This window comes from Penicillium psychrofluorescens, assembly GCF_964197705.1.
Source record: "Penicillium psychrofluorescens genome assembly, chromosome: 2".
NCBI classification, from domain to species: domain Eukaryota; kingdom Fungi; phylum Ascomycota; class Eurotiomycetes; order Eurotiales; family Aspergillaceae; genus Penicillium; species Penicillium psychrofluorescens.
Window position 1 is genome coordinate 4374524 of NC_133440.1, and position 27624 is coordinate 4402147.

Sequence of the window (27624 nt, forward strand, 5' to 3'; positions counted from 1 at the left end):
CTGGTAATAAAAATCCCTCTTGGACTATGATCATGTGTAATCAGAGTCCCTATAACTAACCAACGCTACAATAATAATAGCAGCGTTCGTAGTCGATCTGCCCTAGTGGATCTCATCCCGCCAAGTGACGACCGACCACCTCACTAACTACTTCCTTGCCCCATCCTCTTCCACCCTCCTTCCTCTCCATCGCCCTGGCCCTCCCATCTTCCCTCCCCCGATTTACAATCTCTGGCCTGCTCCAAGGCTGCTCGGTCCTTTGTGTTTCAACTGGTGTGTTTCCACTGTTCCCCCATCCCATCCACCCTTCCCCCCTCCCCCCCTCACCGTGATTTCTCCTGGTAGGCACCCCCCGTCTATGTTTCATCCACGCTGACTGTCCTCACTCCGTCCGTGACACAGCAATTTAATCCTCCTACTGCATGCTCAAGGTCTCAGATCTGGTGCTTCGTCTTGTACAGCCCGCCATCCCTCTCCAGTGACTACCGTTACACACCGGTTGTTCCGCATCGCCCATTGTTCTGCCCCTCCCCCCTCCTCTCAGTCCCGTCGTGAGCGAGAGTTCCAACGGACCAGATGTCCAGCCCGCCGTTCACGGTGAAAGCCGTCTTCGAGTATGCGTCGGGCCATGATGACGACCTTAGCTTTCCGATTGGTCAGGTCCTGACCGTCACCGCTGAGGAGGATGCTGAGTGGTACTATGGTGTATACACAGACGGCTCGGGGGCCAAGCAGGAAGGTATTTTCCCCAAGAACTTCGTCGAGCGGTATGAGCCGCCCGCTCCCCCGCGCCCATCGCGCCCGGCCAGGCCGAAGAAAGAGGCTGAGCCTGCTCCCCCGCCCGATCCGGCTCCCGTGGAATCCCCTGTCGTGGAGAGCAGCTCGCTGCCGGAGCCAGAGGTAGAGGAGCAGGCCGCCGCAGAAGAGCTTGCGTCTCCCCAGCCAGCTCCTACTCAATCTCCTCAGCAGGCGGCCTCGTCGCCGCCGGCGGCACAACCGGCTGCCCCTCAACCCATTACAGCCTCGAAGCCCCCGCCTCCGGCTGTCGCAGAGAAGCCGAGCGGTTCGTCGTTCAAGGATCGCATTGCCGCGTTCAACAAGCCCGCCGCGGCACCAGTGACACCTTTCAAGCCCGGCGGCTCATCGTCGTCCTTCATTAAGAAACCATTTGTGCCGGCTCCTCCCAGCAAGGATTCCTACGTCCCTCCACCAAGGGAACCTGCCCCCAAAATATACAAGCGGGAGGAAGACCCTCAAGTCCAGGAACAAATTGCTCGCGAGCCTGCCGTCTCTGAGAGCCGGCCGCCGCCCCCGCTTCCAGCTGAAGCGCCGGCGGAGAGCGAAGAAGATCAGCCCAAACCCACCAGTCTTAAGGATAGGATTGCGCTCCTGCAAAAACAACAGCTGGAACAGGCTCAACGTCGTGCGGATGCGGCGAAGAAAGAAAAGCCGCGACCTCCTCCGAAGAAGCAGACTGAGGAACCGGCTGTACCAGCGACGCCTGGAGAGGAACTTGAAGAACCTGAAACAACTGAAGCTTCGGGGGCTGCGCGTGATCCTAGCGTTGATACTTTGAGGGGTAGTGCTCCTGCTCCCCAAGTGCCCACGCCCTTTTCGCCGCCAGAGGAGATGGTCAGTGATACCAATGATGCCGACTATTCTGCTGCAGCAGACTCCGAGGATGCTGGAGAAACTTCCACCAGCAAGGAGGAGGAGGAGGAGCGTTCTCATGCAAGCATCCAGCGTCAGCCATCGTCTCTCTCTGTTGAACAGCAAGGCGACGAGGCGGATGTTGAAGAGGAGACCGGCGAAGAAGAAGAGGAGGAGGAAGATATGGACCCCGAAACCCGACGCCGGATGGAACTGCGAAACCGCATGGCCAAGATGAGCGGTGGTATGGGTATGATGGGTCTCTTCGGACCTCCCGGTGGCATGCCTGCTCCTGGAGCTCGCAAGCCAAAGACTCCTGGCGAATCGGAGAAGAGACTTGGAGAGCCCGAGGTTACCTCTCCTACCAATGCTCCCCCGGTCCCTATGGTTCCAATGCCTGGGATGAACATGGGCGGCAAGCCTGACGATGTCGAGAAGGAAGAAGCAGAACCCTTGGCAACCCCTGTCTCTGAGCAGCATCCTGCATATGAGGTTGCTGACGTGGAAGATACGGTCCACGAGGGTGCTCTGCCTCGTAGGTCTACTGACCGGGCTCCACCAGTTCCTCCGTCTCGCGGTAAGTTGCTTTGTATAACTGTTTTGTCGTATGGCCAGCTAACCTAGCATAATGCACAGCTCCCGCCCCACCACCCAGAGACTCCCGCCCCGTCCCACCTGTGCCAGTTGAGCATCCTGCGTCTCCTCCGCCAGTTCCTGGAAGTAGGTCATGCCCACTCCTTTCCCATGTGGAAATGCTTACGTTTAGTACCAGGTCGACCGGCTCCTCCGCTCCCTAAACCCACAGACACTGGAGATGAGTCCGATGATGAGCTTTCTGTGCATACGAAGAATCTTTCGTTGAGCGCTGCTCCCCCAGCAGTTCCCGCACCAGCAATCCCTGACCACCTTGACTCCCGTCGTTCCTCAGTCTACGACACGCCGTCTACCGTTTCAACTCCAACTACGGAGAAGGACAAGAGACTTAGTCGCCCCCCTCCTCCCATCCCGCAAAATCCGCCTATGCCACCATCGCAGGGCCGCGCTCTTCCCCCACCACCCCGGGATCAGCTACGCCGCCGGTCCACTACTGATAGTCGCGGTAGTGCCATCTCCGCACCCCGGCAGGCAGGCGAGGAAGCAGAAGGCGAGGTCACGGAGTACGACGGAGATTATGACACCGATATTGCGTCCTCAGCGAAGTTCAAGGATGCACTGAAGTCCCACGAGCGTGACTCCAGCTTCGATGATGGCATGATCACCGATGACCATTCTCTCCACTCCCCCCAACCCCCCCAGGAAACCCGCACGGCTCCACCGCCGCCTCCAACTGCCCCCAGGGCAGTCCCACCACCTCCTCCGAGCCAGCCACCGCGAAATGCTCGCGCCTCCATCGACACGCCTAGAGGACCGCCTCCGCCGCCGCCGCACAAGGAGTCATCGGCTGGTGATGACGAGGAGTACGATCCTTTCAACTACGCTGCCCCTCAACACGGCCTGGCTACTCCACCGCTTCTTCCTCAGGGTCGGCGACCAGAGGCACCTCCTCCTCCGATTCCGCAAGCACCGGCCGCCGATGACGAGGATGATCTGTACGATGCTTCTCCCGTGCAGAGCCCGCAAAGCTACTCTACAGCGCAACGTGAGAAACGGCCTCTCGCACCGCCACCGCCGCCGCCGAGCCAAGCTCCAGCCGTTCCGTCTCCATCCGCATCTCGAAGCCAGCGTCAGTCTATGGATTTTATGAGAGCCCAGCCTAGCGTCCGGCGATCTATGGATGTTTCTCGTCCGTCTGTGGACCAGGGATGCATTGCCCAGGACGTTGATCTTGCTGAGAGTACCCTTTGGTGGACTCAGCCCAATACCCCTCCGCCAGCTTTCCAGAACCGCAAAGATCTTCTCTATGAGGTCGAAGAGTCTTCCTCCACGAAGCGAGGTGGCAAGACAACGGTGTCCAAGGATGTCTATGTGCTGTTCCTTGATTATTCTCAGACCGTGGTGACGGTGCAATTCGATGTCAAAAACCCTGCAGACGCCACACTGGAGCAGCGTCAGGAACCCCCGCCTCTCCAGCCCCGTCAGGACCAGCTAGAAGAGGCGCACATCCAGCTCGGCACCCGAATCTCCGAAGCCATCAATTCAATCCAAAACACAACGGTGGCTGACGGTACTCCCTTCGGATTGGTTCAGCATCTGCTCAGCCCACTGCCTGATGCGCTACTCCCCGTCGGCACACGAGCCTATGGCGCATTGGTCTACTCGAACCTGGCCAACGCGTCTGTCTCCCAGAACGACGAGATCCGCGCCGGTGACATCGTCAGCTTCCGCAATGCCCGGTTCCAGGGACACCGCGGCACGATGCACCAGAAGTACAGTACCGAGGTGGGCAAGCCGGACCACGTCGGCGTTGTCGTTGACTGGGACGGTACAAAGAAGAAGATCCGGGCCTGGGAACAGGGTCGCGAGAGCAAGAAGGTCAAGATGGAAAGCTTCAAGCTGGGTGACCTGCGCAGTGGCGAGTGCAAAGTGTGGCGCGTGATGTCGCGCAACTGGGTGGGCTGGGAGACCAGCAAATAAGTCCTCATTCTTGTTTGTTCTACATCGGTGATTGGGTGGGGATTGTGGTTGTATGAGTGGAATATGGCTCTTCTCTCTCCTGTCTATTTTCTTCTTGTTCTTTCTGTCTTCTTCGTGTCCCCTTGTATCTAGGGGGTCACCCCGCTGCTGCCGGGTGGGTAATGGGGGAGAAAGCAGCAAAGATGTCTTTTTTGTGTCACGGAGAATTGAGCGAGCGTTCTTCTTTTCCTTTTCTTTCATGTGGTAAATTTTTGCATGACTCTACCTATACTTGGTTGTGCTCTGGCTCCACCGAGATCTTCCTTTCGCTTTAGTCTTCACAGGTGTGTGTGTTAGTGAATCGAATTTATCTCGATGTACATGATTTCAGTCCATTTCCCCGGGTTGATGCAGGTCACATGATTCGTTAGCCTGAGGCAGCAGTGGCGCTTATCCCATTTCCGTATCGGGCGACTATCGCAACTTCTCCAACCCAACCCAACCGTCAGCTTTTCTCCCACCCCTCGTCTCTCATTAGCACCACAGACTTTAAAATGGGTGGCGGTGATCTGAACCTGAAGAAGTGAGTACTCTGAACGCCATCCCTGCTTATTCCCTCTCTCTTTTATCTCTCTCTCTCTCTCTCTCTCTCTCTCTCTCTCTCTCTCTCTCTCTCTCTCTCTCTCTCTCTCTCTCTCTCTCTCTCTCTCTCTCTCTCTCTCTCCGTCTCTTCGCAAACTCAAAAAGCTAACCACCATACCCCCACCAGATCATGGCATCCCTCGCTACTGCGCAACCAAGAGCGCGTCTGGGCCGAGGAAAAGAAAGCCCTCGATGAGCGCAAACGGATCGACCAGCTTCGGCGCGAGCGTGAAGAAGAGCGCCAGATCCAAGAGCTGCAACGTCTGCAAGAATCCTCCGGCAAGGGCAAGCAGCAGAGCCGCGTTGATTGGATGTATCAGGCGCCCTCAGGTGCGACGGGCCAGTATACTGAGGAGATGGAGGGGTACTTACTTGGCAAGCGGAGGATTGATGGGGTCTTGCTGAAGAATGATACGGACACTAAGAAGTTGGAGAAGGGGGCGGATGTTGCGAATGGAGCAGACGGTGCTGCTCCTACTCCTGGCGTGCTTTCGGCGAGGGATACCATGACGAAGGTTATGAATGATCCGTTGCTGGAGGTTAAGAAGAGGGAGCAGGCGGCTTATGAAGCTGCGGTTAAGGAGCAGGTGAGGAGGAAGGAGAGGGAGGAGAAACGTGGCGGTCGTGATTCCGGGCGTGAACGGGATCGCCATTCCAAGCGCAGACGATACAGTGATGAGGCCGAGGATGATCGTCGGCATCGGCACCACCACCGCTCGTCGCACCGTCATCGGTCGAGGTCGCCTGCTTCGCCGGAGAGGTCGTCGCACCGTCCACACAGGAGTGAGCGAGACCGTGAACGTCGAGATGACCGACGGCGCGGAGAAGATCGTGATCGGGACCGTGACAGGAGGGACAGCGACAGAGCCCGTCGAGATGATCGTGACCATCGAGACGACCGTGATCGAGACCGTGAACGAGATCGTCGAGACCACCGCGAAAGACGCGACTCATATTCTAACCGCCCCCGCGATGAACGACGCGACTCAGATACGCGGCGACGCTCACCATCTCCGCGTCCAACGCAAGACCGGAACAACCGCGAGTACTCTAACAACGGCAACAAGAACAACAACAACAACAACCGGCGAGACAGAGACCGTGCTTCTGCACCATCCAACAACATCCCCAAGAACGGCAGACCCGCACCGAACCAGAAAGATCTAGACGAAGAGCGCCGCCGCAAGCTGGCAGAGATGCAATCCAACGCCAGCGAAATGGAGCATATCCGCCGCGACCGCATCGCTGAGATCTCCGCCGAAGAAAAGAAGCAGCAGGAGGTTGATGACCGTCAGCGCTCGGATAAGGGCCGGTTTGTCTCGAAGCTGCATCAGCGCGCGCAGGAGGATAGTTTGGACGAACGCATTCGGAGGGGGCGTGGTGGATATGCTAAGATTGAAGCGGATTGAGAGGTTCATCGTTCACGTCGTTGGTTCTTTCTTTTTTTCATAACGAACCTTTCCTCGTCTCGTGCAAGGACATATGCCTTTGCTTCTTAGTATTTGGTGTCAACTTTCCCAGCTTGTGGCTGTGGATTCTAATACCTTTATGGATATTAGTTCAATGGATATTCCTCTTATTGTCATGCACACTTCATATTTCTACCCAGACCATGCAAATACTGCTATTGTTGAGTGTTGCGAGTCTTTTCGTTCTCGGGGGGTTGCACGCTTATATCACCGACGGCCTAAAGATGTACCAACCTGGGCTGTCGCTGGATAGGAAACGGCAGCTCGCACGAAGCTGAGCAGAGCAGTCAGCATCAAAAAAGGCAGATAAGAACGTATTATCATGAATTCTTATGTAAAACTCGAGTCTCTTCCTCCCTCACTTTCTCTTCCATCCTCTGCAGCGCGGGTAACCCCCATCTCTGCATCCACTCGCACCTCACTACATCCTCAATTGTAGCCCTCTGTCCCGGCTCAAGCATTAACATCGACTTGGCCATATCACCAAAGGCTTTCTCCTCATCTTGCTCGAAGACCTCAAAGTCCGTCTCCTCCGCCTTGCTTACTCGCCGTCGTGCACCCCGTATGCATGCCGGAAACCGTTGATCCCAGCCCCTAGCGCTGTTGCTGTAATGTTGCCTCAGATTTTCCTTGACGTTTTTACGTCCGTCTTCATCAAACCAGTTGTTCCGGTTCGCCCACTTCCCCCACCACCGATCGGGTAGTTTGCCAAACGTCTCGACATGTTCCCTTGTGACACTATCAAGAGTAGGGACAAACACTTCAAAGGGGGGTGCGGGTCCTAGGATGTCCCAGATGGTGCATGCAAGTGTCCATATATCAGCTGGAAAGGAAAGATGGTCGTCCATCGCGGGCCCTGCGAAAAACGCTTCTGGGGGTGCAAGCAGGTGCGGCGTATGACAGGTGAAGGTCTTTGTGATAGAGGGATCAAATGCTTCTCCGAAATCGGCAAGCATGATAGGAGAATCGGTCAAAGTGATTTCGTCGCTTCCAAGTCCGAGCCAGAGGGGGACAATGAGTTCTGAGGGAACTCCATGGCCAAGAGGTGCACCATCACAACGAACCACAGGTTCCTTTGCGGGTTCGCCAGTCTTTTCATATAGCTGCTTACGGGTCATATGCTGCAGACTGTGTGGGAGGCGAAGGAGAACATTTCCAAGGTGAAGATCTGTATGTTCATTCTGTGAGATTCTTCGATTCCACGTCACTGGGAGCTTCAGAGACAGACATACCACCATGAACAATTCCCTGGGAATGGACAAATTGAACCCCAAGTACAAGCTGTGCGGCAATAGCTCTCGAGGCCGGGAGATGAAGCAGACGATGGTATGCTGCCTCTTTAGCTTCATCAATATTGATCCTTGCAGCATCCATGACCAAACATCGATGGCGGCCATTCGGTCCCGACAAGGGAAAAGAATCAAGCAGGGTCTGCACCACAGCCTTTCCAGGGAGTCGTGATTTGGCCTGCCCCAGCCGTGTCAGAACTTGCGATTCGTGCACTGTTCGCTCGGCTGATTCCGCAGTGGAGATCTTAAGAGCAACGAGTCGACTATCCTGCTTGTCTTCTGCCAGCCACGTTGTGGCAGATCGACCGAATCCGAGTTTATGAACAATCACATACCGGCCGTCGTGAAATCTGTCGCCAATTTGGACCGGGTGGTAGCCGCCGGGAACGTAGTAGTCCAGGCGCTCGACTTCGTCGGGATCGACATATTCGTACTTGACTTTGCTAGGCTCCATTGGGTTCACAATGTTTCTGTTGGTGTTTGAAATCAGTCGCGCTTGGAGGAAATGGGGTTGTCGATATGCTATTGATCTGACTAGGTGTCTGGCTACAGACATTGTTGTGGTGCAGAGGAATGCCCTTGGAAGGAAGTCGATATGAAGAGGAAGGGTCAGAAATCACGTTACTATTTTTGGCTTGTTTGGGTACACCTCAGTTAACGATCAGAATGCAAAGTATACGGATAGGGACTGGTGAGTCAGGCGTGCGTCCCGAATTTAATTTCTTTACATTTGTAGTATGTATAGCCTCCATCCTGGCGCAGTGCAAAGAATATTTTCAGCTTTACGTGGAAGCGAGAAGCTGGGCTAGAGGAAAGACATGAGGTTGGCGTGGACCTGAGATGACGGACAGCCACTTTATTGTATAGACAAAGGAGGGATGGCGCTGTGAATAGCATCAATTCTAGGGGAAAGGAGGAGATGATAATTTGACTGCCGGATAATTGGACCATGAAGGATACTGAAGGGCCATTGCCAATCGCTTTATCTATAATTACAACAAAAAGACGAACCCCAAGTGGATCAACTATAGCAACAACAACTCGCCCGTCGCAGCCCCACCGGCCAAATGAGGCTGATACACCTGCTGCTGATTCTGCGTGACAACGTACTGCATTTGCTGGGCGCCTCCATTGCCAATGCCGTCATCACGTCCGCCAAGGTCCATCGACGCCATCTGCTGGGAGCCAACGCCGCTGAAGTACGAGTCTGCGGCGTTGACGGCGTCGTTCATGGATGTCTGGCCCGTGGCCGCGTTGGGGCCGGTGCCGGGCGCCGCGACGGGGAAGTTAGGTGGAGGGGCGGGGTTGATGGGACTGATGGGGTTTCCTGTCGTAACGATGGTAGCCAGGCCGCTGTTGCTTGTGTTTCCGGCTGCTCCAGCAGTGGCTGATGGTGGGTTGTAGTCTAGCATGCCCGCGGTGCCGTCCTCGAGGGGTGGGCGCTGCAGGGCCGGACTGGGTTGGAGGCGACGGGGGCGGGCAGCGCGGAAGACCTGGTGGATGGGTTTGAGGTAGACGGTGGCCAGGGTGCCGACATTAAGACACAGCTCTTCGAGGGTGCGCGGGTCCAGTTTTTCGCTCTCTGCGGTGATCGGGGGCTTTTGGCCCATCACTACTTCTTTGGCGGATGCTGGGTCGGTGGAGAGCAGACGCCAGTACATGTAGCCGCGATCGCGCAGGTCCGGGTCGTCTGTTTCTTCGGTGCACCACTTCAGCACCTCTGGGACGATCTGTTGGCCCTTGGTGGGCCGCTGAATGAAAAGCTTGACGGTGGCTGTCAGCAGTGCGAGCTGCACTTCGATGGTCTCATCGTGGAAGGTTGCCAGGTAATCCTGCAAGAGACCGTCTGAATTCTCGATCCGGTCTGCGTATTGACCGATGATCCAGATGATGGCTGCCTTGGCCTCGGGCTCATCGAGATCATCGATGTTTTGGATCACATGTCCGATGATACTCTCGTACTGGTTGGGATATTTGCGGAAGATGTTGCGAATCACCACCGTTGCCTCTTGGACAATGTACGGGATCTTGGCGTCAACCAGCTCCAAAAGAGTGTCGATACACTGCCGCGCGGCCGACTCGATCTTGATGGCTAGTTTTCCGATGGCGCGGACTGCCTTGCGCACGAAATGCACATCGATTTCAGTGGCATATTCTCGAAGCTCCGCCAAGACCACGGAAATATTCTCTTTGGTGGTCAACATAAACATCAACTCCAACTTGGTCACCTTGACGTAGATGAGATCATTGTAGTTGCAGAAAAACACCCGGATATCATTTCGCAGGACTTCAGGTCTCTTCTGCAGGATCAGAATGGCGTTTCGCAGTGCCAGATACTGGACCTCAGGGGGTTTAGAGAGCAATGTCACGAGGGGTGGTGACATTTTCTTGCATAACGAAGTGATGTGTTTTTCGTCGGCAATATAGTTCATGAGATAGAGGATGACTCGACAAGAAGTGAGGACAACCGCAGAATTCGAGTGAGATAGTCGTGGTGCAATTCGCTCTGCCAGCAGGAGCGCCTCGGCGGTGTCTTGGGGCACGTAAGACATTAATGCTTCGAGGATATAGGTTTGACCCCATCTGCGAAGGCTGTTAGCTGTCATTCGCATATACAAAGGGTTTCGTTCCTACTCAGAGCAGTCCGCCAGAATCGAAACCAGTTTCGATGCGCTGACGTAGTCGATAGTAAGGGAGATGGATTCACTCCGGCCCCAAATGTCCACCAACGAAGCCAAAACGCTGGAAACAACTGTCGGGTTCTCGTCCTTCAACATGCGATTGAGTCTATCGATCAAGTCGGAGTTTTCCACCATCTTCTTGTCGTGCTCATACAGTTTTGCCACGCAAAAGGCAGCTGTCTTGCGGACATAGGGATCGTTGTCCTGCATCAGGCGTTTGAGAGGTTGAAAGGTCGCTTCAACGAACTCGCGGACATGTACATAGGCGATGGTTCGTAATGCGAGTGCGCGCACCAGCGGGTTGGTGTCCTCCATATCCTATTGAGCCAAAGTCAGACATAGTTCGTTGGTTGATGGGTATGCGGGCCATACATGGACCAGAATCGGTAGCGCCTTCAGCGCGACATCGGGCTTCATCCTTGAATAGTTGACCAGGAACAAAAAGCACCTAGAGATGTCAGCACGTTACTAACCGGTGTGACTGCCAGACATACATCTTCTTGATCTCCAAGCTGGATAAATTCATGCAGTCGATCACGTCCGGAAACAGGGCTACCATATCGTTATTGCTCATGGTCATGTTGGCAACGATCTTCTTCAGCGCGATCTTTTTGGCGGAGTAGTTCTTGTCCTTCTTGCCGCCGCTACTGAGCTCCTGTCGCAGCTCGGCGACTTTGCCCTGTCGGGATTGAGGAAAGAGTGAGCTGTAGGTCCCAGCATAGGGGGCGAAGCCGATGAACATGGGGTATCAGAGTTTGGGGCAGTAGTAGAGAACAAAAGCGTGAGGCCTTCGAGAACAGACATAGTCGAGGGGAGTAAGATGCGGGGAAGGAGGAGGGAAGAAAAAAGCCACGACGGGCAGCAGGGCACACAAAAGAGACAAAAGCACGATCACATACCCTGGCGAACAACTTCGCATCACCCCCGGAAGTACTCATGATTGCGTGGGCGAATCAACGGAGGAGGGGTCCGGTGCGGAACGCTTGAGAGCGACGGATTCGAGACTAGCCTGGCCGTGCGATAAAATCACATGCGTAACGAGCGGGAAAGAGTCCAGCCAAGTGCCAGAATGCCAGCACTGGATTTAGGTACCGACGGGGCGCTAGGAAAGGTTGTGCGTTGTGCTGGGGTCGAGGAGAGCTGGCAAGAAAAAAGGGTCCGTGGTGGGTTCTTCAAGGAACCGGGTTCGGAAAGCGTTCAGAGAGATCGAAAGTGCCTGGGAGGATGGACGGTAATGCTGCTCGTAGTCATAGCAAGGGGAATTGCACCCGACAAGAAAAAGAAATGAATTGGATCGGGAGAAGAAAAAGAAAGGAGGAAGGAGAGATGAAGGAAGAAGGAAGAAGGCGGAGTGGCCGGGCGGGATTGCGGAGGAATTGGTTTGACGCACTCTCTCTCCCTGTCATCATCCATCTTCTTCACTGCAACACACCACGCCATCATGTCGCAGCCTCTTCCTCCCCCTCCACCACCGCAATGGGTCGTCGCACTCAACTCGCCCATGCCCAACCCTACCAAGGCGGCCTCCAGCATCCCTGACCCGCCCGGGTTTTCGAGCAGCAAAGCAGTAGGCAAGCAGGTGAGAAGCCGTTCCACGCAACTCCCAGACTATCTAGGCTCACTCTATCCCCTTCTCTCTTCAGCGCGAAAAACAACAAAAGGATCAGCAGCCCACCACCTCGAAGCCCGAAGAAACCGACGCGCTCAAGATCAAGAAAGCGTGGGAAATCGCCATCGCCCCGTCCAAGCAGATCCCCATGAACGCGATCATGATGTACATGTCCGGCAATAGCCTGCAGATTTTTAGTATCATGATGGTGTTCATGCTCTTCAAGGGTCCCATCCAGGGGTTGTTCAATACCAATGCCGCATTCGCCAAATTTGACACCGAGTCGACGCGCGCGAAGCTGGTCGGTGTCAAGGCGGTTTATGTACTGATGCAGCTGGGACTGTTGGCTCTGGGGATTTGGAAGGTTAATGCCATGGGTCTTTTGCCGTATGCTCTTATCCTTTATCTTTTTCTGATGGAACTGAACTGACTGGGTGGACAGGACTACGAGGTCGGATTGGTTGGCCTGGGAGTCAGAACGGCAACCTTTGGAGCGGGCTTATTTTGCTTTTAGCTGATGCAGGAAGGAGACATACGAGGCAAAATAGATTGTTTCTGAATAATTTGAAGCTGCTTTCGTCCTGATTCATCGAATGCCCATTCGCAGAACCATGTGCCGGGAAGGCATTATTCTCATCACACTTTTACTACTTGTAGTTTCGAAATACGTTCGATGAAGAATAGTCTAAAGCTGAATATGAATATCCTAAGTTAAGTCCTCTATAGTAAGTCGAAAGACCATTATTATGCCAGTGCAGAACAGATTTTATTGGATCTAATAGTCTTAGTGGGACATCAACATCATCGTTTCTCATGACTACTCATTATTAGCCCGCGTATCGCTCCCACCATTCCGAGCCTCCAGCTTCACCCTCCGCTCCTCACGCCATCTCGGTCCATGCCGAATCACTAACAACAGGAGCGGCGACGTGCTCAACATGACAAATGCAATAAAAGAATAGCACCAGCCCCTGCCCATAGCATTGAGCATGGGATCGATCAAGGCCGTAGCTCCCGCGCCCAGCAAACAGCGCACAAAGTTGTTAGCGGCGGTAGCTTTGGCCGCCTGCTCCGGGTAGAGGTCGACCAACAGCGTGCTGACGGTATTGAACGCCCCGGTCAGGGACATGCCCATGAGGAACAGGATGGTTGTCGGCGCGGCGAGATGGATTCCGAAATTCAAGAACCAGCCGAAAACCAGGATGCTCAGGCTTCCGATCGCCAAGAGCGGGAAGGCGATCTCCAGCCGCGCTTTTTCGATAGGGAAGTTCCGGAGGTCGGTGTGTCGGTTCTTGACCATTGGGAAGTTTAAATTCTTGGCGATGCGTCTGTAGTTGAAATCTAGGAACTTGCCGTTGCCGATGGAAGCGATGGTGGCGCCTACCCCAAAGGGGATGTAGCAGAGACCGATTTGGAGGTCGTCTAGGCCGTATAGATCGCGGTAGATGGCTGGTATGGAGGCGCTGACGTCGTAAAACCCAGCGAATAGCACTGCGTTGCTGAATAGGATAATGCTCGTGTCCTTCTGGAAGACAATGGACAGCGTCTGGAAAGGATTGGGGAAGGATAGTTTTTTCCTGGACGAGTCAGAGGTGATACCCTCCTCGCGAGCTTTGCGGGACTTGAGATAGCTGATCAAGGACATGTTCCATTTTTGAGGAGGCAGTGATCCATCCCCAACGACTCCGCGAGCGGTCTCGGGGAAGAAAATCAGGAACGGGATCATAAACGTTCCGGAGAAAATAGCGAGGAACCAAAATATGGCTCTCCATCCCAGATACTGCGCTAGTAGGCCTCCGATCACTGGTCCAATGGAGGGTCCGAGGAGTGATCCCGCCGTGACGAAGCCCATATATGAGCCGCGCTGGGATGCGGTGGCCACGTCGGATACCACGCCTGCGGAGAGGGCAATGGTTGTGCTGATCCCGGCGCTTTGAAGACACCTGAGCACGAAGAGGGCTGCGTAGTTGCTCTGTAGGGCAAGAGCAATGTTGGCTGCAATGTAGAGAGTGAAGCATACAACGTACGCTGGTCGTCGTCCTGCGTTGTCGGCGAAGTCGCCAATGAACATGGGCGATAGACCTTGGAAGATCTGGGGACATGAGCTTTGAGACGAAAAGAATAGAACCTTCCGAGATACTCACCATATAGCTTGTAAGGGTCAAGTTGATTAATGAACTTGTGACATGCAGATCCTCGGCCAAGGTATTCAAGGCTGGGAAGTAGATCTGCGACGAAACCGGCGAGAAGAAGCCGGCCCACGAGGCCATAAAGACAATATATCGACGCTGCGACTCCGTGAAGACGGAGTAGTCGACCTCAGCGACGTCGGGCCCACTACTTCCGTGACGATTCCCCGCATTATTGGCATCCTGAGCAGCGGCAGACTCTAGGTCCTTTTCCGTAGGCTCGGCCATCCAGTTCAGTTCAGTTCAGTTGGTGCGAGAACATCCGAGCACCAAGCTTGCCGATTTAAACGGCGAAGAGAACATGTTGAGAAGGAAGAAACCCCACTACGAAGAATTAATTTGAACTAGTACCCTCCGTAGTTAAATCCGAAGCGAAACCAGCGACAAGCGGCGCCGGAATTTTTTTTTCCTGGCATCCCGTTTCCTGATTTGCGGAGGGGCAAAACTGGGTCTGTGCCGAAAAGCCGAACCCTCTTTTACTTGAGCTTTATCGGGGGTGGGGGGGTCAGGTCCCGATAAGGACGCAAAGTATGAACATTGCGAGTCGGTCAACCTTTTCTAAGGTCCCACTCCAGGCAGCTCTAGGCAGCTGCGTCTAGACGGATCTATAAATCTCCACACTCGCTTCTTTGGCTTCTTTCGAAGGGAAAATGCAGTTCGGCGACTGATGCTCCAGGCCGAGATCTAATTTCTATTTATTTCATTGGACACCAGTAGCGATATCGGGATAACATCAAACGCCCCGAGACCGGACTGCCAATCTACACGCCTCCAGGAAGATCTGACAGAATTCCCACACCTCGGCGTATGTATTGTACAGGGCTGTGGGCGCGACACGGACAACATCCGGCTTTCTTTCGTCGATCACCACCCCATTCTCCTCCAAATGACTCAACACCGAATCCAGCAGACCGCGCTGAAGGCGTAGACTCAGCTGCGCGCCTCGTTCGTGTGGATTGGATGGTGTGATGAGAGTGAACGGCTTGTTGTCTTCCGCGGCTGCGTCGAGCGGGGACGTGAGGAGCAGGTGCTCCAGGTAGCCCGTGAGACTGAGTGATTTCTGGCGGATTGCAGCCATGGACGCTCGGTCGAAGATTTCGAGGGAGGCAACTACGGCGTTCATGTCCAGGACCGAAGGATTCGAGAGTTGGAAGCCTGCGGCGCCGGGCTGGGGGGTGAATTCTAGAGCATTGGGTTAGTCTTGCAATCCATGAGGGCCAGCAAGAAAGCACGTACTATTTTCCATATTGAACCGCGTCTTGCTATCATGGCCCCACCAGCCAGAGAATCGAGGACGGAATGTGTCGTCGCTATCAGCCTGCTTCTCGTCCACACGGCCGTGCCGCTCGTGAACAAACAATGCCGCCATGCCACCGGGTCCACTGTTGAGATATTTGTAGCTGCACCACGCCGCAAAATCAACGTTCCAGTCATGGAGCCGCAGATCCACGTTCCCCGCGGCATGGGCGCAGTCCCAACCGATCAGTATGCCTTTGGAATGGGCGTGAGCGGTAATCTGTTCAATATCAAAGTACTGTCCTGTGTAGAATTGGATGGCCGAGAGAAGAATCAGCGCAGTACTCGAGGCGTTGTCATCAATGACTTTAAGAATTTGTTCCGTTGTCAGAATGGGAGAGTCTGTGCTTTCTGGCTCTATCAGAACCATGGCATCATCCGGGGTAAGATTGTGGTGGCGGATTTGAGATTCGACCGCATACTGTATGTGCTTAAATCAGTATGCTGTGACAATATATATATCACGGCAACACATACATGATCACTCGGAAACGCCTTCCCCTCTAGAACGATTCGATATTTCTCCTTGGTTGGGCGGTAAAAGCTCGCCATCAGGAAGTGCAAATTACCAGTCAGGGTCCCCATGACGGCGACCTCGCTCTGCAAAGCACCAACCACGGGCGCCATCAGCTTCGCTCCCGCGGTGTCCACATCCACAAATGGAGGTAGGAGCTGATCCTCATGCGGTACGAAATGACCTGTCACACCTTTCGTAGCCCACGTGCGCAGATACCGCTCGATATACTGCTGGATACTGCGCGGCTGGACTCCGAGGGAGTTGCCACAGAAGTAGATGCATTTTGGAGCCGAGGATTCGTCCTCGCCTGTTGGGGGCTGTTTAGTATAATCAATCGGCAAAAGCGACGAGAAATATACCTTCATCCCTAGCCAACACCTTCCGCTTCAGGTCCTTTTTGGTCGGAATGATAAACTCGTCCCGGAAGAGTCGCAGCGGATCTTGGGAATCGAGTGCTTCGGCATACTCTCTGGTGTAGGCGCTCACGTCATCGCGGTAGGAGAGCGGGAGACCATGCTTGGGATCCTGGCCATGCTGTCTGGAGCCCATCCTGTAGAGAGATGCGAGCAGCAGTATACCGGACCTTCCACTTGCAAAGAAGAGCAATGTCATCCCACCGCCGATCCCTACCCTTCCCACCCATTTATTCTGCCGCATCCCTCCGCCTGACTCGGACCAATGACAATACTGCCGAATCGATGGCCGATGGATATCTAAGCAAGATTATCCATCGCCTTCGCCATGTTCTCCTCCTAAAACACCCCAGTCTTCATCATGTCACGGCCCTTACTCTCATCAACCGCTGCTCGACGGCTGTCCCAAGCCCCGCAAACCCGCCTCTATTCAACCTCCCGTCCGGCGCAGCGTCTCTCCGCATTCCCCGACGGCAAACTCACGGCTTGCCGGCAATACATTCACATTCACCAAAACGCCCCGCGCTGTTTGTCAAGAACCTCAACTCCTCGGCATTTGCTCCTCCGTCCGCAACATGCCTACTTCTCCTCCTCGACTGTCCGATCCGCTACAATAGTCACGCAGAACCCGCGCGCCGGGGAAGATGGCGACACGCTCATGATTAAGCTCTCGCCACGGGCGATCGAGGTACGTTTGACTACTGCTTTGGTTTCACATTTTTTTTTGGCAGGATGAGCGGATGGGAAATACTTGGGTAGTGGTGGTGCTGGCTTTCTCTTGAGTTGGAGCATAACCATACCTCCAGCCCGGTATGAGCAGCTTTACGGATGTTCTCAGTACATGCGACCACAGGGTGTGGAGAACAGGGCTTCCCGTCCGCTCAGCCGTACTTAAGCCACACGCCGGTCAGTTAGTAGTTGGGTGGGTGACCACCAGCGAATCCTGACTGTTGCATGTATTCTTCTTTTTTTTTTGATCTTTTATTGTTCTCGTTTACTGTCTACTTCTTTTTCAAACTAACAACCTCATCATCTAGCGCCTCCGCGAAATCACAGACCCAAACACCTCCCCCTCCGCCACTAGAGAAGAAAACCCCTACCACCACCTGCGCATCACTGTCACCAGCGGCGGCTGCCATGGTTTCCAATATCTGATGTCCCTGGAGTCCGCGGCCAAGATCGACGCGGAAGAAGACACCATCTTCGAGGGCGAGGAAGATGTAACCATGACGGATGCACCGGGCGGGGGGGCGAAGGTTGTGATGGATGAGCCCTCGTTGGAGCTTTTGCATGGTAGCACAATCGACTACACGACTGAGTTGATTGGGAGCCAGTTTAAGATTGTGGATAACCCGCGCGCGACGAGTAATTGCGGTTGTGGAACGAGTTTTGATGTCACTGACTGATCGATTGGGTGGTCAATGATTTATATTCTGATCATGATCAATCCTGTACATCCAGAACATGATTTGTATGGCATATGCGTGTGCTCTGCGAAGATAGAACAATGGCTTATTATACCTCTCTCTTCTCTCATGCTTTTCTCTCGTTACATACACTACTACTACCGAAATTCTTCAATGCTATAAAAAGGGCCATTCCAAGCTCAGTATATTAGTCTGTATGTGCGAAAAGAATCGAGATTTTTTCTATCAACGTACGTATATACAGAAAAGCGGGCCTGAAATTAACTAAGACCATCTTTAACAAACCGAGGAGAGATTATCGCCAAAAAGTCCAATCGTGAGATGTATAACTATACATCGTCTATTTCTCCTCGTTCTCAATGACATATCCCCAGTCGTGCTGCTCCTTGCCATACATAATGGCCTCAAGCCACGATTTGATCAGGGAGGCGTACCCAGCCGGCTCACCCGATGCACCGAGGGTGCTGATATCGACATCGCCGCTGCGGATCAGCTCGACGGGCGTGATGAAGTACTGGTTGTTCTTGTTAGCTCATGATACAAGTTGAAAAAAAAGGACCAGACAGAGAAACACATACAGCAGTACCAGAGACAAACGCCTCAACAAGACGCCCCTCCTTCGCCGCCACCTCAATCTCACCAATCGTCAACGCCCTCTCCACAACCTGCACAGGCGCCAACCCCCCAACAGCCCGGTCCGCCAGCTTCTCACGACAAAGCTCCAAGACACTCCGCCGCGTCACACCAGGCAGGATAAGCTGATTCTCCACCGGCGCAGTAACCATCTCCAAACGACCGGTATCGGCATTATGCATCACAACAAAGAAGTTACTCGCCCCGGCCTCGGTCACCTGGCGCTCGGCACCAAACAGCCACAGGATCTGATCGTAGCCCAGCGCCTGCGCGGCACCGTGCGCCTGCAGCGATGGGCCGTAGTTCGCGCCAAGCTTGGCATACCCGAAGCCACCGGGCCAGGCGCGGATGTTGTCTGGGTGAGAGGCGTAGAGGCGCAGGCCCTGAGGCGCGCCCGGTTGCCCGTATTTCTTGACTTTGCTCACATCTGGCCAGAGGACGGCGATGATGAAGAGGAGGGCTTCCTTTGGCACTTGGACACCCAGGTGTGGGCCGTTTCCGATCATCGCAGGCCGGAGGTACAGGAACGAGCCCGGGCGGTCTCGCGGGAGCCAGCCTATACCATGATATTAGATTTATAGTCCGACACAGAAGATATCTTGCGAAGGGAGGGGAGTCACATACGCGGGCCATCAACCTCCATAAGCCTCGCGATGAGCTTCTTCAACTCATCAGGCTGGAACCCCGGCAGCGACGAGCGCACCGCGCTCCCACTCAGCCGTTCGCCATTGCAATCCGGCCGGAAGAGGCGCAGCTTCCCGTCGTACCCACGGTACACCTTCATGCCCTCGAAGCACTGCGTCGCATAGTGCAGACAGCCCGCCGTGGCGGGGATGCTGAGGTTCTCGGACGGCTTGACCTGCGGCGTCTCCCAGCCCGTCTCGGCGGTCCACCGCACGGTGACCATGTGGTCGGTGCAGTAGGAGTGGCTCAATTCCTCAGGCGAACCGGGCGCAGGTACATCGCGGGGAGTGGTGGTACGGGTTAGGCTGCAGGTTGAGGCGTCCAGCTCGCCGATTCTTGGAGAGGTGATGGAGCCCATTGCTGATGGATTGAATGGAGATGGAGAGGAGGAGAGTCAATTGCAGCAATTCAATGACTTAAGGTAGTATGTGGGGAGTGGATGGAGTGAGTCACTCTTATCAGAGTTTTAGCTCGAGAATTCCCGTGCCCGAACAGAAAATCGTGTAGTCTTTGGATTTGCTTTTGTGATTCAGAAAATACAAGCCGAAACGAAGTTCCGGAACGGGCCTCTCTTATATGGGCGCGGCTTGCCCCGGCCATCCGTTCTCTAAGAACGCGGGCCGAGCCAAAAAATTAAAAAAAAATTCGGATACACATTTGCCATCGGCAGACACAGCCATTCGAATTATGATATATGGAAATGAATTCAGCATTCGAATTCGGTCTCGAGTACAGACAAAGATACATCTGGGAATACACATGTCTGAGTCACCAAGTCTCGATCGTCGAACGTGCATATGTAGGGGCAGAGTAGCGTAGGGCAGACGCGCGCCCTGTGAATGACAGCGACTGATAACGAGGATGGCCCCTTATCGATCGGAGAGGAACAAGGGAGACCCACTTTTGGACTCCTGTCCGAGGATAGCCGTGTAAATAGGAACGAACTATAGAAGCTATGGGGAATGGTTAGTTTAGCTAGAAGAGAGGAAGACGTTGAGATAAAGGCCGCCGCTAAGATGCATCTGCGCTGTGTCGGTCGGGCCGCTCCACAGAGAGCAAAGGGAAAGAGGGATCCCATGATTTGATTCTGTCTGGCTGTCGGTACCCTATCGATGGGTAAAAATCATGGTGAAAACAATCGTGATTCGTTCACTAGTGACTACTGCCTCGCGATGATTGAATACTAAATCCCCATGCTGCTAAGTGAGCTATCGAGGCATCTCTCATACTTCCTTCCCCGCCACGAAACCGGATTCTTGAATGGATGTATTTTCCGTATTAATAATGTGACATCAGTTTGCCTCAAACCTTCGTGGATAACAATGTTTATCCATGCTCCATAGGTTTTCCGCGGCGATTTCATAGGGGAGACTGCCGCGTGCTTCGCCTCCTCCGAGAGTGGGTGAATGCGAGAATCCGCCGATCCCCTAGTTAGTAGTCGTCGCCCTCTTTTCCGGTCGAATTGGCAGAATCTCGCCTATCTCCATTCTCCATTGGGGAGACAATCACCACACGCCCCGCGCTGAACACCGTGCTTCGTCCCCGTCCGTAGGTACCAGAGACTCGGACGAAAAACTAGTTTTGTGCAAGGAATGGACGAAACGGACGGGTGATGCACGTCAGCGCCGGCGAGGAGGTCTGGGCGGAGACGGATGGGTGTAGTTCCATAGGGAAACAAGCTTTGGGCGGTGGGCTTGCTGACGATGTGGAATTTATGTGGAATGAGCCTGATGTTTTTTGACATCATCTCATCGCCGCCGAGCCGCCTAGTGCCAAAGTGGAGGACTCGTCCAAAGCAGGAATTGGTCCAACCCTTCAATTATTGGCGGGCGGCCAGCCCGCTCATATATTAATTATTGGTGGACGAATATTCCGCATGTATAGGCGATCACACGCCCGGAGATCATTGTCAGGATTTGGATACCTTCTCCCCCCCCCCTGGGCAGGCCGCCACTACGTTGTTGGTTCCAGGTCATCAAGCGAGATGCTTGGGATGTCGCCACTGCGTACAAACCCTGGCCGGTACTGAACCCTTTTCCGGCCCTAAGGGCGACGTGGATCGGGTGTGATTCGTTCCCGGACTGATCAGTGATGGCACTAGTTCGTATAGCTTCACCCTAGCACGGGCCAATTGCCACGACACCGTTTCTTTCAGGCGAGAAGGGGAAAAGTGGAGCAGAGGCGGAAGGATGTCCGTGGGTATCAGATTGCAATCAAGGATAATCTGTGTGACGGCTGGTCTAGAAGAATGACACCTCGTTCCCCTTTCTCTCTTTTCCATCCACCACCCGTCCGGACTCGTCCTCTGCCAGAGTGAATGCTTCTCGCCCTCTTCCATTCCGATTCGACCACCACCACCGTCGCAACCTCAATCGCAATGACCAGCATCTTCTCAGGTACTTGGTTTTCAAGTACCTGAGGGAAAGTTTGACGGGCCAGCAATAGTCAAACAATCCCATGACTTAAACGGGTTGGTCTCCCTCTAATCCCTGTCCCTCTTCAAACAATCCGGTGGGTGGCTGACACGCATCTTCGAGTGCCAGGTACCGCCCACCGCCAGCGATTGCATTGTGGAAGAAACCCCCCCCTGATGCTTATGGTACCCCATCATCCCCAAGGAAGGCCTCTGGTGGCCCCGGAGAACATCATGAGCCAGGAAGACATAACGGGTATGGCCCTGGAGAGGAAGAGCCAGGACGATATGACCAGGCCCTTTCCACATCTGCTGCCAGGGCCCCGGAAATTTGCGCCGCAGTCGTCCGCCAGCATCGAGCGCCTGAAGAAGACCTCCATGGCCTGCAAGGCATGCAAGACTGCAAAGAGAAAGGTAAATGCTCTCGTCCCCCCGCTGCCTGGTTCTAGCTGACGGCTTGGCTATAGTGCAGTGGTGCTGGCAAACCACCGAAACCGCCGTGTAATGCGTGCAAGGCCACAGGTACCCAATGCGAGTTCGACCCAACGCTCGATCTCCGGCGCAAAGAGGCGCATACCGCCAAGATCAGTGGCCTCGAGGCGAAGATCGAGGAGCTGCATAATTACAAGCATTTGCTGGACGACTTGATCACAAGGATTCGGTCACCGCACAGGCATGAGGTCAACCGGGTCGTGAAGATGATTCGCATGGATGACTTCGATATAGAGGAGGTGGTTCGTGCTGTCGAAAGCCCGATCGCCGCTTCCACCCACCCCCAGTTGCTCCCGGACCCTCACGACATGGACGTTTCAGGGGAAGACGTCCAGGTGAAGCAGGAAAAGGACGACGTAGAATGGTTGGACTTGCCGCCACAGAGGACCGTCGACCCTTATGCTCGTGTCACGCTGGAAAACCTCTGCGATATCCCCCGATTTAGGGTTCCAGCGCAACCGTGGACCAAGGTCACCAATGACAGTCAACTAGTTTCGCACTTGATCTCGCTATACCTCACCTGGGATCATCCATGCTCCCAGCTGATTGATCAAGACGTTTTTCTCAAACACATCAAGGCAAAGGATCTGACATCGGAGTTTTGCACCCCACTCCTGGTCAATAGCCTTCTCGCAATGGCAAGCGTACGAATCGCGCCACGAATACCCATTGCCGACTGGAGCCTGGCTGACTCCTCAATATAGGTTTATTCCGATAGCCCGCAAGTCATTTCCAAGCAAGAAGACAGCGCTTTCCGAGGACAGCTCTTTCTGTCCGAGGCAGAAAGCTTGTGGAAATCAGAAGAAGGCCGCCCAACGCTTTCGAATGTCCAATCACTCCTTCTGATATGTTGCGTGTATGTCGCCTACCGAAGTATTATCGACACAGTTTGTGCTCTTCCAGGACTAAACAAGTTTGCAGTCATAGATGTCAAGGCAAAGCCAACCTGGGCTGGCTTCTCCTCCGACAAGCGGTCCAGTTAGCCCACGATATGGGATTGTTTCTCCCTCCAGAGGCGAATCATTCGCCAGAGATGCAACGAGTTCGCTCAACCACTGCCTGGGGTATCTTCAATCTGAATTCGTAAGGGACCTACGTCACCGTAAGATCTGCGACATGGCTGACTGGCGTGCTAGACAAATGGCAATGGAGCTGCAGAAGACGCCGAATTTGGAAAAGCCGGGGTTCCAAGTCGGCATAGGCGACGTTGCTTGGGTCCCGTATCCACGATTGAATCAGCTGGTATATCCGAGGAAGAAAGCGCATCTGCCAGATCTGCAGGATGGACTTTCCGAGTTGATGGAAATCGTGGCAGATGTTCAAAACCTCTTTTTGGACAATTTGACCCTGAGCATCGACGATTTATGGGTCAAAGCACAAGACCCATACAATCGCTTTGTGGACTGGCTGAGTCGCTGCCCCGACGTATCACAGATTGAAGACCAGCCGGTTTCGGGATTCCTGATTTTGCGGTAAGCAGTCGCCCAACGAAACGAAAGGCGATGTAAGTGGCATTTGCTGACGGAAATGAAACGAAAGCTTGAAATGTCTCCACGCAATCATGGCTCTCTTTGAAATGCTGGTTCGCCGCGATGAGCAAGGACCTTCGTCTAATCTCATTTGGCGACAGGAAGCATTGGTACTCCAGACCCGATCCGCCGAGGAGACGGCCGAGTGCCTCCGTATCCATCGCCAGTCGTACGGCATCCGGTATATCCCTCGCCAAATGGTCGGCGCCATTCGGTCCGGTCTCCTGGTCCTCGTACACCAGCTGGCAACCTGGAAGGAAGCGAGAGAACCGTTCGCCGAGCTTTGGCGATTTGGAACCGCAATTGACCACAGATTCGAACCGATCGCCGAAACTATCCGCCAGATTCGATTGATGGCCCAGAGTGGCGTCGTCGAGATACCCGCTGAAGTGATTGAGATCAATGATCCCGAGCACGGAGAAGGGCTTTGAAGCATCGTCGTAGGTTAAGTTTGGCATGCATCGCGTCGCTATTTCAGATGGGATGATTGATCATCGAGTCACTCGTGTGGTGGCCGGCAGTCCAGCCGATATCAAGAGACGCTGGGAAGAGAGGGTGGTTGTCGCGGTAGGGTCGAATGTGATGTTCTATTTCCCCTGCCATCGTACCTTCTCGAACCAGATGGCAGGGCTGCGTTGTATTGTACGATTGTACGTGGACAGGGTCCCGGCCTCGCGGAGTGTGAATACCCTGTGTGATTGTCACGCCCGGAAGCATTTCCTGGACCACTCCTCATGGGCGGCCTGCCCACTAGATCAGAATGGTATAGTCCTTTTTGATAGAGAAACGAAGAAGATTCAATTCTTGACTTTTCGCCGCATCTACGTAGTTTGTTCCTGGGTAGCTTGATTCCAGTCAGCCCTCCTTCGGTGGCCTCCCTCCTCGCTAACGAGGACACATAACTGCATAGGTACCCCCCGCTGCGGGTTTGGGGGTTCAATTGTGAAGGTTGTGGCCATCGAACGTAGATGTTGCCATTGTCATAGAGGATCTATAGTATTGAGTTCGGAGATACCACCGTGCCATCTTGATTTTGCGGAATATAGACCTGGATGTTTGTCGATGAGTCAGCTGATAAGATAACAAGCCACAAGCGAAAGCCCTCAAAATTCGTTCTCCCGCCAAAACCCACTGTGCCCGATCCCTGCCAACCCCGACTTCCGCGCCCTTTGTTGCGGCCATTCAACCGACTTTTGTTTTCGTCATCCTCCCCTTCTCCGACATCCCTCTGATCCGCTTTTCAAGAAAATCTCTCCCCACCCAGCATGTCGTACGACGACCGCGCCAATGCGCGCCCCAACCTGAACGATGAATCCGATGTTGAGGAGGAGGCTCTCGTCAACGACTATCGCGAGCAGGTCAATTTCGATGATAGTATGAGCGAGCTGGACCGGACGACATCCCTCGGCGGCCAATCCCAGACTCAAGACCTCCAGGCACAACTCGCCGCGGCCGCTACCCCGCTGGAGTACCAGGCTACTCTAGAGACCAAGTTCGCCAGCTATGACAACTACTGCAGTCTCTTCCACTACATTCTGAACTCGGATGGTCCTGTCGATTTGGAGGTTCCCTCGGTAGGTGTTTCTTTGTCCCCCCCCCATTCTTCGATTGAACGGACGGGAAAGGTCTTGGCATTTCCTTTTTTGTATAAGACTAACATTCTCTCTGACAATCAGTATTACTGGGCTTGGGATGTGATTGATGAGTTCATCTACCAATTCGAGTCGTTCTGCCGCTACCGCAACCGGGTTGCTCGCAGCGGGTCCAACGAGGAGGAGGCCCAGGTGCTCCGCGAGAACCCGAACACATGGGGCTGCTACTCGGTGCTGAACGTGCTGTACTCTCTCATCCAGCGCTCGCAGATCAATGAACAGCAGGCTGCCATCAAGAGGGGAGAAGACCCGATGGCTTTCGCCGGCGAGTACGGTTCCCGGCCATTGTACAAGATGCTCGGGTACTTCTCGATCATCGGCCTGTTGCGGGTTCACTGCCTGCTGGGCGACTTCAGCCTTGCGCTGAAGACACTCGACGACATCGAGATGAACAAGAAGGCCATGTTCGCGCGCGTGATGGCCGCCCACTTCACCACGTACTACTATGTGGGCTTCTCGTACATGATGATGCGGCGGTACGCCGACGCGATCCGCATGTTCAGCCACATCCTGGTGTATGTGTCGCGGACGAAGAACTTCCAAAAGGGCGGTAACAGCTACGATGCCATCGCCAAGAAGAACGACCAGATGTACGCCCTGATCGCCATCTGCGTCGCGCTGCACCCGACCCGCCTGGACGACACCATCCACTCGGCCGTGCGCGAGAAGTACGGCGAGCAGTTCTACCGCATGCAGCGCGGCGGGCCTGATGCTCTCCCCATCTTCGAGGAGCTCTTCCGCTCCGCCTGCCCCAAGTTCATCAGCCCTACGCCGCCGGACTTTGACAACCCAGCCTCCAACGTCGACCCAGTCGACCACCACACCTCCATATTCATGGACGAGATTAAGAACACCCTGTTCAACCCCACTATCCGCTCCTACCTGAAGCTGTATACTACTATGGACCTCAAGAAGCTCGCTGGCTTCCTCGAGGTCGAGCCCGAGAAGCTTCGCTCGTGGCTGCTTGTTAACAAGCAGCGCAGCCGCGAGATCCGCTGGATCGACGGTGGCCTGCTGGATGGCGAGCCCGCTATTGCCAACGACCTCGACTATGCGCTTGAGAACGACCTCATCCATGTCAGTGAGACCAAGGCCGGCCGTCGTCTGGTCGACTGGTACCTGCGCAACCTTGCCCGGGTCTACTAGAGGATCTGTCTGCCATCTGTGGACGGATTTGACTCGTTTATTTTGACGGCGAAGAACGGAGGAGTCTGCATGCATGCGAGAAGGAACGGACAACGACCTGAGATGATTGATTTTTCTTCCTCCTTTTCTTTTTCTCTCTTTCCCTTTCCCCTTTCTCATTCCCAATTTATTTCTCATCGCCTCCACTCCTCGCCCTTGCTTTGTCAGTTCGCATACTCATGTTTCTTTTTTTTGTTGTTGTTGCTTGCTTACCTTAACCCGACGTTTTCAGGTTCCGCGGGTTCAAAATCAAAGTCGGATGATTTACTGGAAGGGCGTACAATGTTTGCCATTGCCCTGGTTTCTGCTGTTGGGCGATTTGCCCATCTGGAAAGAAAAAATATGTTGTCGAGCAGAAGAGAAAAAGAGACTTGATGAGATAAATAGATCAACGAATTACTGGTTCAACTCATTTTCATAGGGACATGCTTAGATCAAGATCGATTTGCACCCTTGTTGTTATCTACATGTAGGAAACGGGAAAGGGACGTGTTAGGGCGCGATCATGGTTAGCTGATCGGCTCGCTAGTTAATTACGTTAGCTTCCTAGAGTACGAAGGCATTTCGAACCCATTCATAATCCCAGAAAAAAGTGGGGGTCGATGGTGGGTGGCTGGCTCTAGGGTGGTAAAGACCCAACAGAGCCATTTTCTGTGTTCCTCCACTGTCAAGCCCAGACTCTTTCCGTCTCACGCCCCAAGCCTTCTCAGTGGAGAACATGGTTCCTGAGCTCCTAAAAAGGACGCAATTCTCAAGTTGCGACGCCTGTCGCCTAGCTCGCGTCGCGTGCGACGCATCCCGACTTGGGTATCAACCTGGCAATATCAACTGGTCTGGCTCATGCTCGAAATGCCTGGACAGACAACGCCCGTGCACCTTCAACGTAACAACGAAATCAATCTATCTCGCTTCAAGCCTACGAAACTGACGCCTGTTCCAGTGGATCCGGGACAATCAAAAAGAAATCTTGCCAGAGCGTCGCACCTTGAAGAGCTCAGTTCATCCCTCCCATTCGGCGCCCTTCATCATCTGGGCCGCCCATTGTTGCTCAAACTGAGGCAAATGGAGATGTGACTGGCGCGGTGTCAATCTCGTCACCCGTGACAGCCGATGGCGATGATGGCCTGTCCACTTCTCTCAATGGATCGCCGGGTCCAGATTCGGTTGAAGCTCAGATCGGGAGATGGTGTGATCACATCTTCGATGCGGGATTTGGGACTTTGTTTGGTCTTTGGGTGGGCTCACATGGCTGTCCCGTCGTGTAAGTGAAGCTTCCTCGCGTATTGAAGAAAGCTTCGTCG

At 54.1% G+C, this 27624-nt stretch overlaps 11 protein-coding genes across 11 annotated transcripts; 6 read left to right on the forward strand and 5 right to left on the reverse strand.

Annotated features, from left to right (window-relative positions):
- Window positions 1-576: 576 nt before the first annotated feature.
- On the forward strand, window positions 577-4224 carry PFLUO_LOCUS3815 (assembly of actin patch protein; the record flags this gene model as incomplete). The annotated part of the gene is made up of 3 exons (XM_073781101.1): window positions 577-2227; window positions 2287-2370; window positions 2423-4224. 3 exons carry the CDS (start codon window positions 577-579, stop codon window positions 4222-4224), a joined length of 3537 nt encoding a protein of 1178 aa, XP_073637890.1.
- Window positions 4225-4757: 533 nt separating this feature from the next.
- PFLUO_LOCUS3816 (phosphatidylinositol kinase- protein kinase tor1) lies at window positions 4758-6254 on the forward strand (the record flags this gene model as incomplete). Its single annotated transcript, XM_073781102.1, has 2 exons — window positions 4758-4786; window positions 4973-6254. The coding sequence occupies 2 exons, from the start codon at window positions 4758-4760 to the stop codon at window positions 6252-6254; spliced, it is 1311 nt and encodes a 436-aa protein (XP_073637891.1).
- Window positions 6255-6521: 267 nt separating this feature from the next.
- PFLUO_LOCUS3817 (uncharacterized protein) lies at window positions 6522-8057 on the reverse strand (the record flags this gene model as incomplete). Its single annotated transcript, XM_073781103.1, has 3 exons — window positions 6522-6588; window positions 6732-7482; window positions 7547-8057. 3 exons carry the CDS (start codon window positions 8055-8057, stop codon window positions 6522-6524), a joined length of 1329 nt encoding a protein of 442 aa, XP_073637892.1.
- Window positions 8058-8628: 571 nt separating this feature from the next.
- PFLUO_LOCUS3818 (uncharacterized protein) lies at window positions 8629-11026 on the reverse strand (the record flags this gene model as incomplete). Its single annotated transcript, XM_073781104.1, has 4 exons — window positions 8629-10186; window positions 10238-10602; window positions 10657-10732; window positions 10779-11026. 4 exons carry the CDS (start codon window positions 11024-11026, stop codon window positions 8629-8631), a joined length of 2247 nt encoding a protein of 748 aa, XP_073637893.1.
- Window positions 11027-11725: 699 nt separating this feature from the next.
- Window positions 11726-12411, forward strand: PFLUO_LOCUS3819 (uncharacterized protein; the record flags this gene model as incomplete). Its single annotated transcript, XM_073781105.1, has 3 exons — window positions 11726-11863; window positions 11928-12280; window positions 12336-12411. The coding sequence occupies 3 exons, from the start codon at window positions 11726-11728 to the stop codon at window positions 12409-12411; spliced, it is 567 nt and encodes a 188-aa protein (XP_073637894.1).
- A 299-nt stretch (window positions 12412-12710) lies between these two features.
- PFLUO_LOCUS3820 (uncharacterized protein) lies at window positions 12711-14310 on the reverse strand (the record flags this gene model as incomplete). Its single annotated transcript, XM_073781106.1, has 2 exons — window positions 12711-13985; window positions 14038-14310. 2 exons carry the CDS (start codon window positions 14308-14310, stop codon window positions 12711-12713), a joined length of 1548 nt encoding a protein of 515 aa, XP_073637895.1.
- A 505-nt stretch (window positions 14311-14815) lies between these two features.
- PFLUO_LOCUS3821 (Kynureninase (L-kynurenine hydrolase)) lies at window positions 14816-16444 on the reverse strand (the record flags this gene model as incomplete). The annotated part of the gene is made up of 4 exons (XM_073781107.1): window positions 14816-15264; window positions 15319-15799; window positions 15856-16202; window positions 16255-16444. The coding sequence occupies 4 exons, from the start codon at window positions 16442-16444 to the stop codon at window positions 14816-14818; spliced, it is 1467 nt and encodes a 488-aa protein (XP_073637896.1).
- Window positions 16445-16669: 225 nt separating this feature from the next.
- On the forward strand, window positions 16670-17714 carry PFLUO_LOCUS3822 ([4Fe-4S] proteins maturation; the record flags this gene model as incomplete). The annotated part of the gene is made up of 2 exons (XM_073781108.1): window positions 16670-16996; window positions 17346-17714. The coding sequence occupies 2 exons, from the start codon at window positions 16670-16672 to the stop codon at window positions 17712-17714; spliced, it is 696 nt and encodes a 231-aa protein (XP_073637897.1).
- A 361-nt stretch (window positions 17715-18075) lies between these two features.
- PFLUO_LOCUS3823 (uncharacterized protein) lies at window positions 18076-19410 on the reverse strand (the record flags this gene model as incomplete). The annotated part of the gene is made up of 3 exons (XM_073781109.1): window positions 18076-18258; window positions 18314-18924; window positions 18993-19410. 3 exons carry the CDS (start codon window positions 19408-19410, stop codon window positions 18076-18078), a joined length of 1212 nt encoding a protein of 403 aa, XP_073637898.1.
- A 2289-nt stretch (window positions 19411-21699) lies between these two features.
- Window positions 21700-23917, forward strand: PFLUO_LOCUS3824 (uncharacterized protein; the record flags this gene model as incomplete). Its single annotated transcript, XM_073781112.1, has 6 exons — window positions 21700-21879; window positions 21933-22601; window positions 22662-22813; window positions 22885-23040; window positions 23094-23429; window positions 23497-23917. The coding sequence occupies 6 exons, from the start codon at window positions 21700-21702 to the stop codon at window positions 23915-23917; spliced, it is 1914 nt and encodes a 637-aa protein (XP_073637899.1).
- An 834-nt stretch (window positions 23918-24751) lies between these two features.
- On the forward strand, window positions 24752-26284 carry PFLUO_LOCUS3825 (uncharacterized protein; the record flags this gene model as incomplete). Its single annotated transcript, XM_073781113.1, has 1 exon — window positions 24752-26284. The coding sequence occupies one exon, from the start codon at window positions 24752-24754 to the stop codon at window positions 26282-26284; it is 1533 nt and encodes a 510-aa protein (XP_073637900.1).
- Between the last annotated feature and the right edge of the window lie 1340 nt (window positions 26285-27624).